Here is a 19,481-nt window from a genome sequence, read left to right on the forward strand (position 1 = left end):
ATAGGAAGACTGCAGCTTTGTTTACTTTCTGAGGAGAATAGAGAACAGGGAGAAAGAACCAGGAGAGGGAGGCAGTATTTATGGCTCTTTTATGAAAAGTCAATCTGTGACAAAAACATTTGCAGACAATCAGGAAGGGGAACAGGTTTGGCAGGAAAATAGCCTATTCTAGTTTTCTCAGAAGTGCCTTAGCTGGTATCCTCCACCCCCGCCCGATGTGAAATGCCTGGTTTACACTGTGAATATAGTCATTCCCAATAGACAAATCTGGATTAGATAAAATGAAAAAAATTCAAACCACCCCTTAATGTCTGGCTTACATGAAAGTATCCTACTATTTATTTCATTTTATAAAGTATTTGTAAGCATTTATGAAGTCTCAAATCTCTTCTTTAACTGCATTTCTAATCCCGGGGCTTGTCTTGAAGCCTTCTGGACACACAGGCTCTGTGCTGAACGAACATAATAAGTACCCTGGATTCACCCTATTATTATGGGGAAGTTAGGGCACACCCCTAACCTTTCAGAAGGGATGATGTCATAGAGCACAGCCATGGCCTTCCATAAACCATCCTGTAGGGCGCCTGTCAAAGACAGAATCCTAAACTGAATAAGACCATGGAGTTAACTCCCAAAATACACTCTCGCCCTTGACATGTAATGCAGTATCTCAAGATTCTTTCCCAATTCTCAGTTAGCATTTCAATTCCATTGTCTGTATTTCTTGCACATGTGTATCCACATCAGGGTGGATTTGTATAACATGTAAGCCCCCAGAGGGTAAATACTGTGTCTATGCTGTTTTCTTTGTACCTGGTACAGTGCTATGCATAAGTAAGTATTAATAAAAGGTGACCTTTTGTGTACCAGAGCAGACAGCTGGCCGAGGATTAGTAAGCATCCCTGAGGGAGTCTCTTAAACCCTTCCTTTGCTGGTTGCCATGGGGCTACTTTTCCCACCTACTTTGCTTACATTTGGCACCACTAGTGTTATCTCCTGAAGGCTCAAGTAGGAATACTAACTTCAGAAAGGCACTGTGAAAACATCACCTATGACCTAGAGGACCAGGATGAGTCCTCCTCCACTAACACAATGATGCACTGTTTTATGAGACTAGCTCCTTGCCACTTGAAAAGAGTAGGGCCCTGAATCATAAAGGTTTGATTGGTGCGATGGGCTGGGAAAGGTTGGAACAGGGCTATGTTTGGGTGAGGCTGGCCAGAGTGATAAACTCCCTGGGCGGGGGCGGTGCAGGGGGGTGGGATGATAAGATGTTAGAGAGGTGCTAAAGTGAATAAGCAATGAAAATAAACTGCTTACTTTGCTAATTTGACTACAACCTGCTCTCTACTTAAATAACTTTTTGATGAGAATGAGGAAGTGATGATTACAATTTCTAACCACATTTTATTCACCATGAGATGTTGCCCCACCCTCAATCATGTAAATTCTAAACCAAGGGATGTCTTATCTTGTCTCCTGCTCACAATACTTCCTTGTCTCTTCACCAGTGTGGGTTTCTTATACTGTAATCTAACAGCATAATCAGAAGCTTTGATAGAGTAGAACATAAAGGGAATCTGAATAGCTGAAAACCACTCTAAAATGCCTTGTTTTGCTTCTCCCCTCTTGGAAAGGATGAGACCGAAGAGAAAAAGAAAAGAATAAAGAAAGCAACCATTCACAGAATCACGACTTGAGAAATCTGGAAGTGACACTGAAGGTCAGGTATTCAGTTCAATCCCTCATTTTATAGGTAAGGACACTGAAGTTGAGAGGCTAGATGACTTACTCAAGTTCATACTACCGGTTAATGACAGAGTCAAGTTCAGAAACCAACTTTCCAACTTACATTCCAGCATTCTGTCTTTCCATTCCTTATGCTTCTTCCTAAATTCCCCACCCCATTCCATAATCTCACACCTGAGTTTAACTGGTATCCTGTGTACTCTACCTATAGCACCAGTCTCTTCCACAAATGGAGTGCCCAGCAGGGATTAAATTGCTATGGTATGCTCATCATACAACAACAATCTACTTTAAGAAACCCAATACTTTAAGATATTCAAACAATCAGGAGTGGTTACTTATATAAGAAGATTATTTGCCTTATAAGAAGACTCTCCACATTCTCTTAAATAGGACTCCCCAGGAGGTATTAAGAGATGAGATCTTAATAAAATTATTTTATTGCTTAAAATAAAATAAACTTGAACCATTACATTTTCTGTCATACAAGTAAGATTAGAACTAGACTATCAGGTTTATAAACAGAAACATTTTTATCCAACCACTGCCCATGAGGAGTCCTGTATAATATTTTACCCGACCCTGTTTACACTTTAAGCCCTACCTACCATCACCTCTTCAACAAAAGCAACACAAAACCAAATGCTATGGCTGAAGTTTCACACTCTTGCAAAAAAGAGAGAAATAACATCTTTGTTTTATTATGTCCACTTATGAAGAGGTCGACTCCTCTTGTAGGCTCTGTTCTGAGATCTGATGTAGATAACCTCATATGGTACAACACTTGATAATTCACAGATAACTCTAACACAGATACCATTTGTTGATGACAAGAATAAGTGGAAAGGCGATGAGTGAGGACCAGGTAAGGTGCATGGGGAAGAAGGGAGGAGAGGTTAGGAAGAGGAGAAGCAGTTCTGATGATATTCTTATAGAAACAATATTGCACTGAACAAACCTCGCTCTACCCTGAGGACCTGGGGTTCCCAACTTCCCTTACTCCCTAGCAATCTTTTTAAAGAGCTAGGATGTTCAGTCTGATGAAGAAAGAAACACACTTCATGTTGGATTCTCACACCACCTGCTATTGGAAAAGGAGAAGGGATTGCCCCTGGGACTGATGTCTCTCCAACCCACCACCACCACTTATTATTATTTTTTAAACAATAGCTATCTGCCGCTTTTCTTGGAACAAGCATCCTAAAGGAATGAGACTTCTTAAAATTATCATTCAGCCCTTCACTCCAAATGTCCGAGCTACACTCTGACAAAACAAGTCCCCCCAAAAGGATCGCATGATCCAGGTTCTTCGAAAGAATGACAGATGTTTCTGTTACATACCTCAACCTGCTGGCAGATCTGTATTAGCTTGGCCATTTGATTTTCTAGTTCACTGTTGCGCTTAACCAGGTTGGTGAGGTTCATCTCCAGAGTTTGCTGCCATCGCAGAGTATGAAGCCAGAGGGAAGAGGGGAAAAAAGAAGAAATGTTCAATGAGTTTGAGACCCAGTATCACGTGGAAATCAGTCAGTCAGTAAACAAATATTTCAAAGATTCGTTGCACATGGGCCAAGCACTGTTCTAGGTGCCAAGTAATAATGCTGTACATTTGCTCCAGACTGTCATTATTGGGGAAAAGATGACATTCATGACTTTGTGAATGTAGGAATTTAATAACATTAAAGCAACTTTATGTTTTCTATAATATTTTTTAACTTTTAAAAGTACTTCATAGGGGCTTTCCTGGTGGCGCAGTGGTTGAGAGTCCGCCTGCCGATGCAGGGGACACGGGTTCGTGCCCCGGTCCGGGAGGATCCCACATGCCGCGGAGCAGCTGGGCCCGTGAGCCATGGCCGCTGGGCCTGCGCGTCTGGAGCCTGTGCTCCGCAACGGGAGAGGCCACAACAGCGAGAGGCCCACGTACCGCAAAAAAAAAAAAAAAAAAAGTATTTCATAGTCAATATCTCATTTTGCCCTCATAGTAATCCTGTGACATAGGGAGAACAGATTTTATTCTCTCTTTTTTACAGATGAGTTGACTAAGAAAACTATAATTTATTGAGCAATTACTACTTAACAGACACTATGCTAGGCAATTTCATACATATCATTTAATAATCATGACAGTCTATGAAGTAGGAGATGTCAGCATTTTACAGATGAGAGAACTGAGCTGCAGAGTGGGCTTAAAGTGTTTTGCACAGTCATATAACTAGTATGTAGCAAAGCTAGGACTGGAATCCAGGTCTCTAGTCTTCAGATACAGCTTTGCCCCAGTATTCCATGATTTTTTTGTCTTTGTCTGATAACACTTTATATTTATCAGTAGGTTCCTTCAGAAAAAAAGATGGCATTTTCAGTGTGGAATTCATCAAAATCTAGCGTTGTATCTCACAGCTTCCCTCCTTTGGCACGAAGCAATAGCCTACAGAAATGCCAGACTTCAAAATGCAAAGCCTAGCTGTATGTATCAAGACAGGACATCCATTGTTTACTGTTGTTTACTGGGACATAGATCCTTTTAGGGAAACATTAGCAGCGCTTTGCAAATCTGTTTATTATAACATAAGTTAAAACAGTACTAAGACCTCCTCGCATATTTTCAGTTGAGCAAGCTACTCTCTTACATTCCTCATGTGAAAAAAATAGAATGTTATTCACTCTAGATTGGTAATGGGCTTTTTTTATTCCTCCTCATTTCCAAGTCTTCAGCTCTGACGGCTGCTTCTTCCAGGACCTGCCCCAATATCCACTCCTCTCTCACTCACCATCCCAACATCCCCACAAAGTCTGTTCCAAATGGAATACCCCAACTTCCTGGTCCTTATTCTGCTAGCACAGCATTCCTTCCCTTGGTTGTGTTCATTGCTTCATTGCTGTCTCCATGGTTCCTATGGTTCATAGTTGTTCAAAGTGCATGTTTTGGGCGGGGCGGGCGGGGGAGAGAGGGGGCAAGGGATAGTGGGAAGAAGGGGAGAGGACTCGTGTTGGCCCCTTTCTTCTCTGCTAGGTAGCTGTGGCTCCTTAGTACCCTTGGCACTGTCCCATGAATCCATCCCAGAGGAGTATTCCCACAGATATATGTATTTCTAGGACAGGCAGTCTGATCTCACTTGTTCTCAATCTGGATTATGAGAATCAGCTTAATCTCTGCTTCTGGCCAGATCTCGCTTGGTTTCTTTGGCTTTATGCCCATGGGAGTGATTTTTCACCATTTATTCCATTTTTCTTGGCTTGGATACAGTGTCTCCCCTGGCCTTCTTTAACCCCACCACCATCTCAATCTGTGGTCTTCTCCTTAGCAAGGAAAAAGGGAGAGAAAAAGGAAAAACAAAGGGCCGTAATTGTTGATTTGGACATCAGTTCTAAGCTAAGTAGATGTCAGGGGAAAAAAAAGAAATGGCAGTTCGGAGATTTAATACAACAGGTATTTCATTTCTACTTAATACAAAAGGTATTGAGCACCTACTCTATTCAAGGTGCTTTGACTTCAGAGATAAAGAGGAGGTGAAATTATGCTGGGTCTTGAAGGATAAGCAGGATTTTAATAGACAGAGATGGAGGCAGGCAGGGCGTTCCAGGCACAGGGAGTAGCATGAGCAAAAGTAAAAGGGAATAAGGCATAGGACACATCCAGGGAACAGAGGTGAGTTTGACTAGAACAGAGGGTACAAGAAAATAGAGGGGCACAGGCTGGAAATGGAGACAGAGGCCCTGTTATGAAGGTCTTAAATGTCTAGGTGAGGAGTCTGTACCTATTTTTGAAAGCAGTAGGGGTTTACCAAAGGCTTTTGGATCGATCCCTTGATCATTATGTAGTGTCCTTCTTTGTCTCTTCTAATAGTCTTTATTTTAAAGTCTACTTTGTCTGATATGAGAATTGCTACTCCAGCTTTCTTTTGGTTTCCATTTGCATGGAATATCTTTTTCCATCCCCTCACTTTCAGTCTGTATGTGTCTCTAGGTCTGAAGTGGGTCTCTTGTAGACAGCATATATATGGGTCTTGTTTTTGTATCCATTCAGCCAGTCTGTGTCTTTTGGTGGGAGCACTTAATCCATTTACATTTAAGGTAATTATCGATATGTATGTTCCTATTCCCATTTTCTTCACTGTTTTGGGTTTGTTATTATAGATCTTTTCCTTCTCTTGTGTTTCTTGCCTAGAGAAGATCCTTTAGCATTTGTTGTAAAGCTGGTTTGGTGGTGCTGAACTCTCTCAGCTTTTGCTTGTCTGTAAAGGTTTTAATTTCTCCATCAAATCTGAATGAGATCCTTGCTGGGTAGAGTCATCTTGGTTGTAGGTTTTTTTGAGCAAGATTATGACATAATCAGGGCTGCATTTATGAGATCAACCTATGTGGGGCAGACTAAGACAGGAGAGCCTGGGGGCAGGGGCACTGGTTAGGAGGAGAGTGCAATATGCAAAGCAGTTGGTAATGCAGATCTAGGCCAAGCTAAGAGGATAATCGAGAGAAACACGTTTCAAGAAAGGATTTGTCACTCTCAGATATGCAGAGAGCGCAAGAAATACGAGGCCTGAGTAAAGGCAGCTGGATTTGGTAATTAGAGGTCACTGGTGACCTTTGGAAAAGGAGTTTCAATAGAGTTTTGGAAGCAAATGCCAAACTGTACAGGGTTAGTGAGTATGTCAATAGTGACGATGTGGAGGCTACAAGTCTGGACTCCTCTTCAAAAATTCGAACGTAAGGTGAATATGATGGAGCTGTAGTTTGATGAAAAGGTCCAGCTCAAGTTAGAGAGTGGGCATGTGTAACGGGCCCAATCAGTTTGTGATCTCCTCCCGCAGAGTGGTCCAGATTCCTAGATCAGTGGAAATTCCATGTCTCACAAATGAGTTTATGGACATATTAGGTAAATATAATGTAGACTGAGGAACTCAGAGCAGATACAGTGTAAGAAATCTGTGTTTCAACTGTAATGTGTTTTCTTTCAAACATGGGATTCCAAGGGGAGAATGTTTTCTAACAAGTGTATGCAACCTGTTGCAACACTTGTCATGAAACTGATATCTTATAAATAATTCATAATGCAGAGCAGGACTAAGATCCCTGCTGTGTGTTCCTCATTTGTGGCCCACAACTGAGACTCACAGCTTCTGTAAAGCCACTGAAAACAAAAATTAGGGCTGAACACATAATTTGGGGTCTGGTTAGACTACGGACCTTGGGTCTCCATCACAACATTATGGCAAATGGTTATTTTGCTCTGGCCCCCTAGCAATTTGCAGAATGCCAGCACATTTTAGCAATCCAGAACTAGAACTGACAAGATGACTCTAATTTCATCTTTACTTCATTAATATGAAAAGGCTTTGAAAAATAAATCTTTGGCTAATGAAAACACCATCTGTTGATGGCTTTTTGCCACTGTTTTCTTACATTACAAGACATAATTTGAGGGAAACACCGAACATTTACTTACTCACTTCCTATTCATTTACCAGGAATTAAAGCCTCCTCTCAAGCTGGAATTGATTCTCAATAATCAACATATGCAAAGGGAAGCCGAGAATTGAAGCAATTATGCAGTTGATTTCCTCACCCTTCCTTATCATGCTTAGCCCTGATGAATCATTTCAAACTAGAAATTCTGGGCCACTCTAGGTATGAATTTCATTGATTTGGCCAAGTAATTATCATGTCTATACGCAGACTAAGTAAACAAAAAGGATGTGTGTGTGTGTGCAAAATTTTATGTAAAACTAAACACGTCTCTTTGTTGTGTTGTTGTTGTTGCTTGGTTGTGAAGAACCGGTTTGCTGTGTTCTTTTCTCATGCAGTCCACTTAGTGACTGAGCCAGGCTCCTTCTGCCCAAGCCTAGTTAGTGCAGCTTTCTCAGAACACTTGAACTGTGACAACGAGAGAGCCCAAGTGGCAGGGGAGATTGGAATGGAGATATCTGCCGGGAGGAAACTGGACAGGAGGTTGGCAGGGAGAGCAGGATGAAGCTCCCATTTCCTGCTGCAGGAGGTTAGCTCTGGGCCCTCCTGTGCTTCCCTGTGTGAAGGTTAGAGAAGCCATTTCAGCTATGAAACTGTGAGACCCTCCACACCTCCAGGTGGCTACATTGTCAGAGCTCTCACAAAACTGTACATGTGTCTAAACAGCACAAAGTGAGGGGAAGGTTTGGCTGATTTGCATAATTGAGATTTTAAAAGGCCCAAGTTAGCTAAATTGGCAGTCTACACTGATTCCATTTTTATCCAAGTTCCACTTCATTTGTGTCATATAGACTTGGCCTGTTTGTGTTCTGTTATACCCTCCCCAAAGAGGAAAATGTTTTGCTATTTCTGAGAAAGCTAGGCACAGGCTATTTTTCTTCCAGACAGCTTCCCATAAAAAGAAATGGCTTCACTAACACTCTCAAATAATTGCTGGGTTTTTTTTTTCCACTTCTTTAGACACAGGTTATTTCAGATAACTTTCTCATTGGCTCCCTGAAGAAAACTAGCTACATGTCCAAACACCAGCTCTTCACTGAAGCCAGAGAGTCCCCTTATGGCACACACTTGACTGTGTTCTTCATATGTCATGCTCCGGGAAGGCACATGCATTCACACATGTATGAGCACACTTACATACACCTACCTGACACAGCGAGTCTTGAAGCCTAAAAAGGGGTCAGAGCCTTTCTGTTTGTTCTATTGAAACATGTTTTATTGCCATTGAATGCCTATATTCTCTCTTACTTTCTACAAGGTACAAGGCGAACATTATCTAAAACTAGACAAGATCCCAACTGTTTTGATGTGGGAATTGAACCTTGAAGGTTTCGAAAAGAAGTGAAGAGAAGAAGGGCCAACCCACCCCAAACCCGAGCCTCCCCAATTGACAGAAGACATCTTCATCTTTAAAAATACTCGGAGCCAGTGACCCCGTTACTATTCTTTAATAAGCTCTTTTTTGACATCTTGTCTATTCACTTATGTTCCCAGCTCTTCCAAAAGCCAGCAGCCAAAATCTTAGCACACTTTTGGGGTCACATTCTGCCTTCTTTTTTTAACTGCTTGTCTTAAAATACTTACTTTGCTTTTGCTTCAGTCTGTCACTTTATGTATCAATTACATATGGCCTTTCAACAGCAGAACACACCATCTGGTCCACAAACTGAAGCCCACACCCTTATGCCTGAGTTTATTCTTTCCCCAAACATTTATTCGCTGTTGTATAGACACGGGCTATGTCCCAGAATGAGATGCAGGTGACATACTGGAGGTATGAGGTCTACTCTACCTCAGGTTTGCTGGGGATCACCAGACTGGTCTTCAAGCCAGGTGAAACAGGTGGCCAGCCCTCCTCTTCTCAGAAGGTTCTGAAATCATCCAGCAAAGACACACCCTCTCCCAGTCCCCTTATCAGAAATGTTACACAAACAATCCCACATTCTTTTCTTTTCCCTCTGTTCAGTTGCATAGCATGGTTAAATCTCTAGCTTAAATGTATAAATTATTATTTGGACCTTCGAAAAGAAAACCTATACTAAAAACCTAAATCCAGTGTTCATTTTGATAATATTGAGCTGAAACCACTCTACTTTCCCGGAGGCCTCCATATTGTATTCCACTTGCACGATTCCTCTTCGGTTCCTGCCTCTCATACACATCCTCCCCTTTCTCCTTCACTTGCCCTTCCTCTCTGTCTACCTTCTAGACCAGGAGTGTGCTGCAAGGCTCACTCCTCAGCCTTCATTCAGCTCCCTACTGCCTGGCTCTACCTCCACGCTAAAGACCCTCAAACCTATGTCTCTGGCCCTGATCCTTCGGCCACCACAAAGGCCTGGATTTCAACCCCTTCTGGAACACTTGCCCTTTCAGTTCTGAGAGTGCCCCATGCTCTATCTCCACCAGATATTTGAACAAACTATTTTCTCTGGACTAGAACACTCCCTGTCCCTGACCCCATCCCTGTCCCCCAACTAGGAGGGACACCTAAAGTCTCTAACGCCACCCAAAGTCTCTTCTGATGCCCCTCCTATGAGCTCTCTCTCTCTCACACACACACACACACACACACACGCCCCGTGCCTCCACTGCCACAGGACTCACCACACTGTCTTGTAACTGTGTCCTCACTCGTCTGCCTCTGCACCTCCACCAGGGTTGGGATGTGTTGTCTTTATCACTGGAACCGCAACCCCTTTTCTAGTGCTTGGCACCTTCAGACTCAAGTCTGAAGTCATCGCCCAAAACTGCTAGTCCCTTCTTAATTTCTCTATTTCTGTAACCGACACCACCATTCTTCAAGACATCTCATCCTCGAAAATCATTTTTTAATTCTTTCTCTCCATCATCTATAACCACTACAGTCGTTCTCCAAGTCCTGTCAATTCTTTCTTCACAGTCTCTCTCCAGTTGGCCCTCTTCTCCAATGAATTCATTTATGATTCCCTGCTTTTGAGCCCAATGACTTCCTTTCACTGACCCTTCCTCTGTGCTTCAGAGAACCCTGTGCAAACCTCTGCCATGGCATTTACCATACTGAATTCGAAGATGTTCTTACCTATCTCCCTTACTGAGCTTTGAGCTCAGTAAGGCGGGCACTGTGCCTTAGTTCCTGTGTCCCCAGCTCCTACTACAATGACTTGAACAATTTAAGTGTTTAATAAACAAAGTGCATGTTCATTAATTGTTTTTTAAATGAATGAATGGGCCCCTGGCCTAACACCCTGGGGCTACAGTTTAGCTTCTTGTCTGGTCCATCTTCAGGGGAGATAAAGAACAAGAGAGTACCTCATTATATCAACCCTTTATGAACTTGAGTGTCATTATCACATTTTCTCCTTTAAACCTCACTTCTTTGGGTTCAATAATTCTTGTTTCCTTAATCTTTCTTCACCTATATTATATTTCTGTAACATGTCCTCTTGCCCAATAATAACAGACAGGATTTTCATCCACCCAAGAACAATCTCTGAGTCAATGTTTTGTAAGCTGTTCTCAGACTGATGATTGTTAGCTCTTTCAGATGTTGATGAGGAGGAGACTTGGGACAAAAGAAATAAAAGAAAAACAGAAAGATAAGAACACAGGTAGTTGGAGTATCCACTAGCTAAACTTGCTCTCAAACCTAAGAAACAATAGAAAACATCTTCCAACACAGAGTCCCGTTAATACCATGTGAGAGTAGAGCCAGAGAATCAATATAATTATTGGAGGGGGGAAAGGGGGGTTCAAATGAGTCTTAGCACACAGTTCGAGTAGAAATGGAATAATATGCATTTTTTACCCTCTCACACACATACAAAACATGTACAGATTTATACATATTATAAGTAATGGGGAGCAAGTCTTGGACAATTAAGAGACCACAGAGAAGCAAGTTCTACAAGCAAGAATGATTTTACTATTGTTGAGCTGAAGGCTGGTTTTGCTGAAAAACCCCATGACAGATATTACACCCACCCCATGCACACATGTCCACCACCATACCTTAGAGAGTCCAAATCTAGACACAAATGCTTTGCTCTTATAATATTTAGCTACTGTGATTCAGTACCTAAGTGAGTGAAAGTGAGAAACAACTTTTTCTGTTCCCTCAGCTATGGTAACCCACCCTGGCCTCCACTGAAGATTTGTCTCATCATGAGGCTCATTTATTAGGGAGATCCCTAGTCTCAGGATAGGTTCTCCTAAAGTCCTAAATCTCCCTAGGGTGACCACAGAAAACTTGCCCTACACTCATGGCCCCCTCACACCCAAGTTATCCACAGATAAGCCCACAGAAGACTAACACAGGCACTCCTCCTCACACACAGTGACACACATTTATAGATACACATAGACACACACAGATTAAATTCTCAGCCACTCACCCATGCAGAAATACACACACTCGTATATAATGGCACATACAGATGTACGCAAATATGCCCTCTCAACCCAGTCTCTCATAAAGATATTTCTCCTTCCCATATACTCATATTCATACTGGTTCAGAAACAGTCAAATGTCCATTGGTAGATAAGTTGAGAGGGTATCTGTTTTGGCAGACAGGAGTGGGTGAGTAGACAAACAACTGGGAGAAGGGTGGTGGCTGAGTGAGAATGGGTGGGTAGATGATAGAGTGACTGAGTAGGAAGAAGGACAAGTGACCAACTATGATAAGATTCTAGAATATCATATTTTCCAACCTGTTGACTCTCGTTGTGGTTTTCCTTTGAATATTCTCCAAGTCTCATATCCCCCTTCTCTTTGGCAATCTTTGGCTCTCTCTGTCTCAGTCTCTCTTTGTGTGTGTGGTGTGTGTATTTTACTTTCCCATAACAAAAAGCTTACTCTAATACCAGGTAATATTTTATAACAACAAGACCCCTGATAGGTAAATGTAACTACATTTAAGAATTATTTGTAGGACTTCCCTGGTGGTCCAGGGATTAAGAATCCGCCTGCCAATGCAGGGGACATGGGTTCAATCCCTGGTTGGGGAACTAAGATCCCACATGTCGCGGGGCAACCAAGCCCGAGCCACAACTACTGAGCCCATGTGCTCTAGAGCCTGCGCGCCACAACTAGAGAAGCCTACACACCACAGTGAAGAGCCCACGCACCACAAGGAAGAGCCGGCACGCAGCAATGAAAGATCCTGCATGCCGCAGTGAGATCCCACATGTCGCAACTAAGATCCAATGCAGCCAAAGAAAGAAAGAAATATTTTAAAAAAAGAAACAGACATTTCCAATATCTTAAAAAAAAGAATTATTTGTAGTAATGAATTTGTGGAAATGTAATGAGATAAAGAAAATGTACTTGTTTATTTCTTTCAGGAAATTCCTCTATTCCCCCTGGTTTTCATCAGCTATATTTTTGGCAGGCTGTGGGCATGGAAATGTGAAGCCATCACTCTCAAAGAGAATTACAATAATCACATCTGATTTATACAGATGTCACCATGGGGTTAGGCAGTCGGAAAATCCAGCAATCAAAATGGATAGGCACCTAAAATTAAGGACATGTCGTACTTTTGCTAACACTGTGGTTTTGAACATTATCAGTAGTTCACAGGAGATTTTTCTCCCCAGACTTCTAAGGTATTCATAATGGTAAGACAGCTTTATATCTTATGAGTATGGAAACAAGCTATAGATGCTGGTATACTTACTGCAAATCCATTACAAAGATTTAATTCACTTGGATTTCTTGAGCATATACTATGTGTGCTAGACACTAAGGGAGACATTGGAGAAATAAAAGACACTGTGCCTGGCCCCCAAAGAATTTATGGTAAAACTGGGGTATGTTGGAGCGGCCTTGTGGGATTTTAATTGAGCACTAAAGAATAGGTAGGATTCCTAAGCAGGCCAAGAGAACAGTATGAGTGAAAGTTAAGAGTCAGGAAAGAGAGTAGTATGTTTAGCAGACAGTTAGGTTAGACTGGACAGGTGAAGGTAACATGTTTGAGAGTGGCAGGAAGAAAAGACAGCTGGGCAAGCATGAGAACCAAGTTGTACAGAATTTGGAATATTGAGTTGAGATCTGTCACCAATAGAGAGTCACCCAAATTTGACCTCTTTTATAAAGCCACATTTATTAATACAATAATATCAGTCTTTTCTAAGGGGAGGAAGTCATGTGACAATGAAAACTCTAAAATGTGAAGCACTAGAAACGCAACACAGATCATGAACTAAGATATATATTGGGAGTAGTAAATGAAAAGTGATAGAGAAAATAGTTACTCTGATAGGCCTTACAACTGTAATAACTGTCATAAACACAATTATTCTTTCAAATTGAAGAACCACTGATAGCCTTCTGAAGGATATTTAGGTAACCTGGACTATTAACTAAGGATAATAAACTATACTAAGTATCCCAAACCCTCTAGTCCATTTTGAGTACATGTTAAGATGACAGGCTGGCTTCTGGCTATTCTGACCTTTCATCTATAATGTAATGATCTGTTTATTCTTTACTGAACAAATAAATATTAGAGACCACTAATCCTAATCAGGGATTAGTAAAAAAAAAAAGTGTAGTTATAAACGCCAACAATGAATCTCCAGAACAAAAAAGTACAAACAAACACTGTATCAGTCACTGGCCAGAAAGTCAAACCCCTTTCCCTACTCCTGTAGGACTCCCGTGCTCCTCTCAGGGCCAGGGGGAGTATACTCAAGGCCATCTCCCCTATAGCTTCTGACAGCTGGCTTTCTCCTTTCTCCTTGGGGAAGAATCAAGCAGATTAAGGGGATAATCCTAAATGCTTTCCTAAATTAAAATTAACTCAAAGAAGTGAGGATATGTGACACTAAAAGTCAGACTTCCTCTCTGCTTAATGCGGAGAACTAATATCCTTTTATACTTGGCACCAAACCAAAGTGACTCCTACCCCACTCCATCCCCCTCTCACACAAGCAGCACCTCCCTCTCCCCCCTCAAAGCCCAAGATGTTCCAGACAACATAACAAACCACACGGTTGGGAATGATTCATATGTTTCCACTCTCCGTCCAAAAATGAGCAAAGAAGTTTCCACTTAATTTATAATCTGAATTTTCTGCACATTTCCTAAAAACTTAAAGGGGAACGATTCAAAACTTGGCCTCTCTTTCTCCAAAAATTACTGATTAGTTACAGAGTAAAGGATCTTTTGGTAAAATACTTTTGTGTTCCATCTATCCCTGGAGACAAGGACTATAGCTGCACGATGCCAAATATCTAATCAATCATCCAATGTTTTCACGTTTTCGGATGTTTTCAAAAAGCTGGTGCTCTGTAGATACAGGCTTATTCTATCCAGTCTTTTGTTATCTCAACAGTACATATGGATACAGATTTTTCTGTTTGGAATATTTCTCAAGGCCAATGCCTTATTATAGTTCCAACACCTGCAAATATTTGGCAAGAGATTGTTCTACCTCTCCGTGTCCCCCACTCTTCCTGCACCCCGCCCCCAACTCTTGCCATTAAAAAACTCTAAGTTTATACTATGTCTTTTCCTTGACGCTGTTAACCGTTTATCTGTGACCCATGAAATGTGCAGTTGCTGGAGCATAAAAGTAAGTTTCAAATCACATTTCATAGGGAAAATTTAGGTCCAAAACAAAGTGACAGCAGGCTGCAATAGAAAGGTACTTAATTCAACTCAGCTCTAGAAGCTGAGTTCCAGTTCCAGTTCTGGGACTTTGACCAAATTGCTTAACCTCTCAGAGCCTCCATTTATACCACTTTAAGGCGTAGGGCTTCAACTAGACCAAGTCCAAGGCCTACCATCTTAGGAGTCTAAGAATTGCAGCCACTAGATGACATGATACTATACATAGAGAATCCTAAAGACTCTACCAGAAAACTACTAGAGCTAATCAATGAATTTGGTAAAGTAGCAGGATACAAAATTAATGCACAGAAATCTCTGGCATTCCTATACACTAATGGTGAAAAATCTGAAAGAGAAATTAAGGAAACACTCCCATTTTACGATTGCAACAAAAAGAATAAAATACCTAGGAATAAACCTACCTAAGGAGGTAAAAGACCTGTACTCAGAAAACTATAAGACACTGATGTAAGAAATCAAAGATGACACAAACAGATGGAGAGATATGCCATGTTCTTGGATTGGAAGAATCAACATTGTGAAAATGACTATACTACCCAAAGCAATCTACAGATTCAATGCAATCCCTATCAAACTACCAGTGGCATTATTCACAGAACTAGAACAAAAAATTTCACAATTTGTATGGATACACAAAAGACCCTGAATAGCCAAAGCGATCTTGAGAAAGAAAAATGGAGCTGGAGGAATCAGGCTCCTGGATTTCAGACTACACTACAAAGCTATAGTAATGAAGACAGTATGGTACTGGCACAAAAACAGAAATATAAATCAATGGAACAGGATAGAAAGCCCAGAGATAAACCCACACACCTAGGGTCAACTAATCTATAACAAAGGAGGCAAGGATATACAATGGAGAAAAGACAGGCTCTTCAACAAGTGGTGCTGGGAAAACTGGACAGGTACATGTAAAAGAATGAGATTAGAACACTCCTTAACACCATACACAAAAATAAACTCAAAATGGATTAGAGACCTAAATGTAAGGCCGGACACTATAAAACTCTTAGAGGAAAACATAGGAAGAGAACTCCATGACATAAATCACAGCAAGGTCCTTTTTGACCCACCTCCTAGAGAAATGGAAATAAAAACAAAAACAAACAAATGGGACCTAATGAAACTTCAAAGCTTTTGCACAGCAAAGGAAACCATAAACAAGACCAAAAGACAACCCTCAGAATGGGAGAAAATATTTGCAGATGAAGCAACTGACAAAGGATTAATCTCCAAAATATATAAGCAGCTCATGCAGCTCAATATAAAAAAAACAAACTACCCAATCCAAAAATGGGCAGAGACCTAAGTAGACATTTCTCCAAAGAAGATATACAGATTGCCAACAAACACATGAAAGAATGCTCAACATCACTAATCGTTAGAGAAATGCAAATCAAAGCTACAATGAGGTATCACCTCACACCAGTCAGAATGGCCATCATCAAAAAATCTACAAACAAATGCTGGAGAGGTTGTGGAGAAAAGGGAACCCTCTTGCACTGTTGGTAGGAATGTAAATTGATACAGCAACTATGGAGAACAGTATGGAGGTTCCTTAGAAAACTACAAATAGAACTACCATACGACCCAGCAATCCCACTACTGGGCATATACCCTGAGAAAACCATCATTCAAAAAGAGTCATGTACCACAATGTTCATTGCAGCTCTATTTACAATAGCCAGGACATGGAAGCAACCTAAGTGTCCATCAACAGATGAATGGATAACGAAGATGTGGCACATATATACAATGGAATATTACTCAGCCATAAAAAGAGACGAAACTGAGTTGTTTGTAGTGAGATGGATGGACCTAGAGTCTGTCATACAGAGTGAAGTAAGTCAGAAAGAGAAAAATAAGTACTGTATGCTAACACATATATATGGAATCTAAAAAAAAATGGTTATGAAGAACCTAGGGGCAGGACAGGAATCAAGATGCAGACGTAGAGAATGGACTTGAGGACACGGGGAGGGGGAAGGGTAAGCTGCGATGAAGTGAGAGAGTGGCATGGACATATATACACTACCAAATGTAAAATAGATAGCTAGTGGGAAGCAGCTGCATAGCACAGGGAGACCAGCTCGGTGCTTTGTGACCACCTAGAGGGGTGGGATAGGGAGAGTGGGAGGGAGACGCAAGAGGGGTGAGATATGGGGATATATGTGTATGTATAGCTGATTCACTTTGTTAAAAAGCAGAAACTAACACACCATTGTACAGCAATTATACTCCAACAAAGATGTTAAAGAAATAAATAAATAAAAATTAAAAATGGGAAAAAAAAAGAATTGCAGCCACTGAGATTGTTGCTCTGCAGTCTTGATGTGAATGAGAATATCACCCTTAGTGAAATCAACAAACATTAAAATTTGTACAAATTTATAAATATTAAATGTAAATAAAAAATCAAAAACAGCACAAACCATTGTCAATGTGACTCTCAATATTGTTTTCAATAAATTACAGAAGGGAAAATGTATCCTATTCTGAGTATTACTACCCTCACCAACATCATAATTTTTACATATGTTACAATGACTTTTCCATAGCATGGCAAGAGGAAGATCTCCACTCTTTTATTGCCTTCCTTCCATCCCATCTGGGTCTTCCTTCCAGCTTGGCTTATATATCTAGGCCTGATTTTGGAGTGGTAATCTTATTATTCAGTTAAACATTTTATTTTTCTGGAATTTCTGTTAAGTAGCTTCTTAAGAGAAATCAAGCCACATCGCAGACAGGCAATGGGACTAAAACAATTTTGCTGGATCTGACATTTGTTAACATCAACGTGAGGTAGTAGTGCTTTAAAAAAATAGGCACTTAGACTTGCATATAAATACTATGCTGGCACAACAACTTCAGAAAACTCTGGCCACCGAACAGGAACTTCCCAGGCAGAGACTGCAAGCAAGCACTTCAAAACGAACACTGGCACAAAATATGATACTGGATTAAATATTTATTGCCTTCAGTTTAAATTTTTAGTTCAGGTATTTGATTATCCCTCCTAACTTCGTGGTACACCGAAGTCCCTTTTTTGGCTGTTTGTTTTGCTTTGCTCTGTTTTTTAAGGCAGGTTTAGAATTAGCCCCCTCTTAAGGGCTTGGTGGCAACTGGTAGTGGCCAGTACCAAAACTTTGCTTATTTAGTGTACTGAGTGTGCAAACACATACACTACTGTCCTCCACAAAAACCTCTCACCTACATAGATACACTCAGACACCTCCACCCACACATACCGGAGACACACCCAACCTTCCCATAGCTATACGCATATATATGCAAATCAGCACATATGCTAATTGTGATACACCTACACGGTTACTCACATACTTAAAAGAAGAGGTAGAAAGATCATGGCAAAGATATATAGGGTACAATATATCACTGTCAGAGGAGAGAGGCTGCTGTTTCTCTGGCCGTACTATTAGTATGAGCCATAGGCTAATTCCCCCAGAACTGGCCAGAGGTGAATGAACGCAAGCAGGTTTGTGCAACAGATGAAACAGGTTCCAGTGAGAGCCTGCAGGCGAGGAGGCTATTTGTCACGAGAAGAGTTTGGAGTTAATTCACTTGTCATATAGAAAAAGTGACCTGGTTTATTAGGGAACTTGCTAACTGTATAACTGTGTATAAAGAGACAAAGTCGTGTAAGGGGTATCTCCCAGATCCCTTACCTTGAGCTTCTCAAACCGATCATTCAGGGACGCGACCTGATGGTCTCGGTGACGCCCCACCAGTTTGCATAAGGCACAGATCAATTGGTCATCAGATACACAATACATGTTCACTTTCTCATTCTCATGGTCCAGGCAGGTGATCCCTCGAAGATGTGTGTCCGGCACTGGTTCCACCAGGCGGTGGCTGGTGAAAGGTTTCTTATTGGGGTGCGTGGCCCGCAGGCAACGGTCACAGTAGGAGACCTCGCAGGTGATGCATGTTTTCACTGCATCCCTTGGCGGGTCCTGCTCACAAAACTGGCAAGCAATTCGCTCACTAGACATGGCGCTGCTGGGCCTGTAAGTCCTCTCCCGGCGGCTCTCACTTGGGGAATTGGGTCCACTGACGGAAGCCTTCTGGAAGCGGTCAATAATGTTCTGCAGAGTCACATTCCTCTTGAGGCCGTCCAGGCCCCGGTGGTTCAGTGAGATAACATACCTGCACGTAGGACACTGGAAAGCAGTAATGGGTTCAACGGATTCACCAGAGCTGCAGCTCGAGACCAAGATGCGATGGGCACAGCTGAAGCAGAGGCTGTGAGCACAAGGGAGCAGAAGGGGGTCTTCAAACAACTCTAGGCAGATTGGACAGGTCAATTCAGACTCCAGTGTTTCCATCTTTAGTGAAAATAATCCTGCTGAGGCATTAAGAACCGCAGAGGCTGGGCTTTCACCTGCAAGGAACACGAAGCAAGAGTCATTAAGCATTTCCAAAGGAAACGTGGATGTAGCATAATTACACACTAACCAATGGAGGTTTTACAGGCTGGATTCCCCAGGGATGCTGGAGCAATAGGAAAGTGAGCTGGGAATTAATCAAAAAGCCATTCTCCCCCTTTAAACCTTGTTTTTGACAAATGCCTGGGTTTATTTTCCTGCGCTAATAAACAGAAACTAGAGGCCATCTCTGAATCCCGGTTTACTGA

The 19,481-nt window shown here is 41.5% G+C and overlaps 1 protein-coding gene across 11 annotated transcripts in view; it reads right to left on the reverse strand.

Moving 5' to 3' along the window:
• The window catches only part of MID2 (midline 2), a 104,515-nt gene that overhangs the window by 72,743 nt on the left and 12,291 nt on the right, over positions 1-19,481 (reverse strand). For 10 of the 11 annotated variants that reach the window (XM_089904217.1, XM_089904215.1, XM_089904216.1 and 7 more), the window contains 2 exons: positions 18,514-19,229; positions 3,092-3,187 (listed from right to left, as the gene is read on the reverse strand). In XM_089904217.1, the coding sequence (XP_089760343.1) occupies positions 3,092-3,187; positions 18,514-19,173 (756 nt within the window). In that variant the 5' untranslated portion in view covers positions 19,174-19,229. The remainder of the gene's footprint in view (positions 1-3,091; positions 3,188-18,513; positions 19,230-19,481) is intronic. The other variant, XM_089904221.1, reaches the window with a different exon arrangement.

The sequence above is a fragment of the Delphinapterus leucas genome, chromosome X (assembly GCF_059928025.1).
Source record: "Delphinapterus leucas isolate spDelLeu-1000000601 "Yukka" chromosome X, BTC_Dleu_Yukka2, whole genome shotgun sequence".
In the NCBI taxonomy this organism is placed as follows: domain Eukaryota; kingdom Metazoa; phylum Chordata; class Mammalia; order Artiodactyla; family Monodontidae; genus Delphinapterus; species Delphinapterus leucas.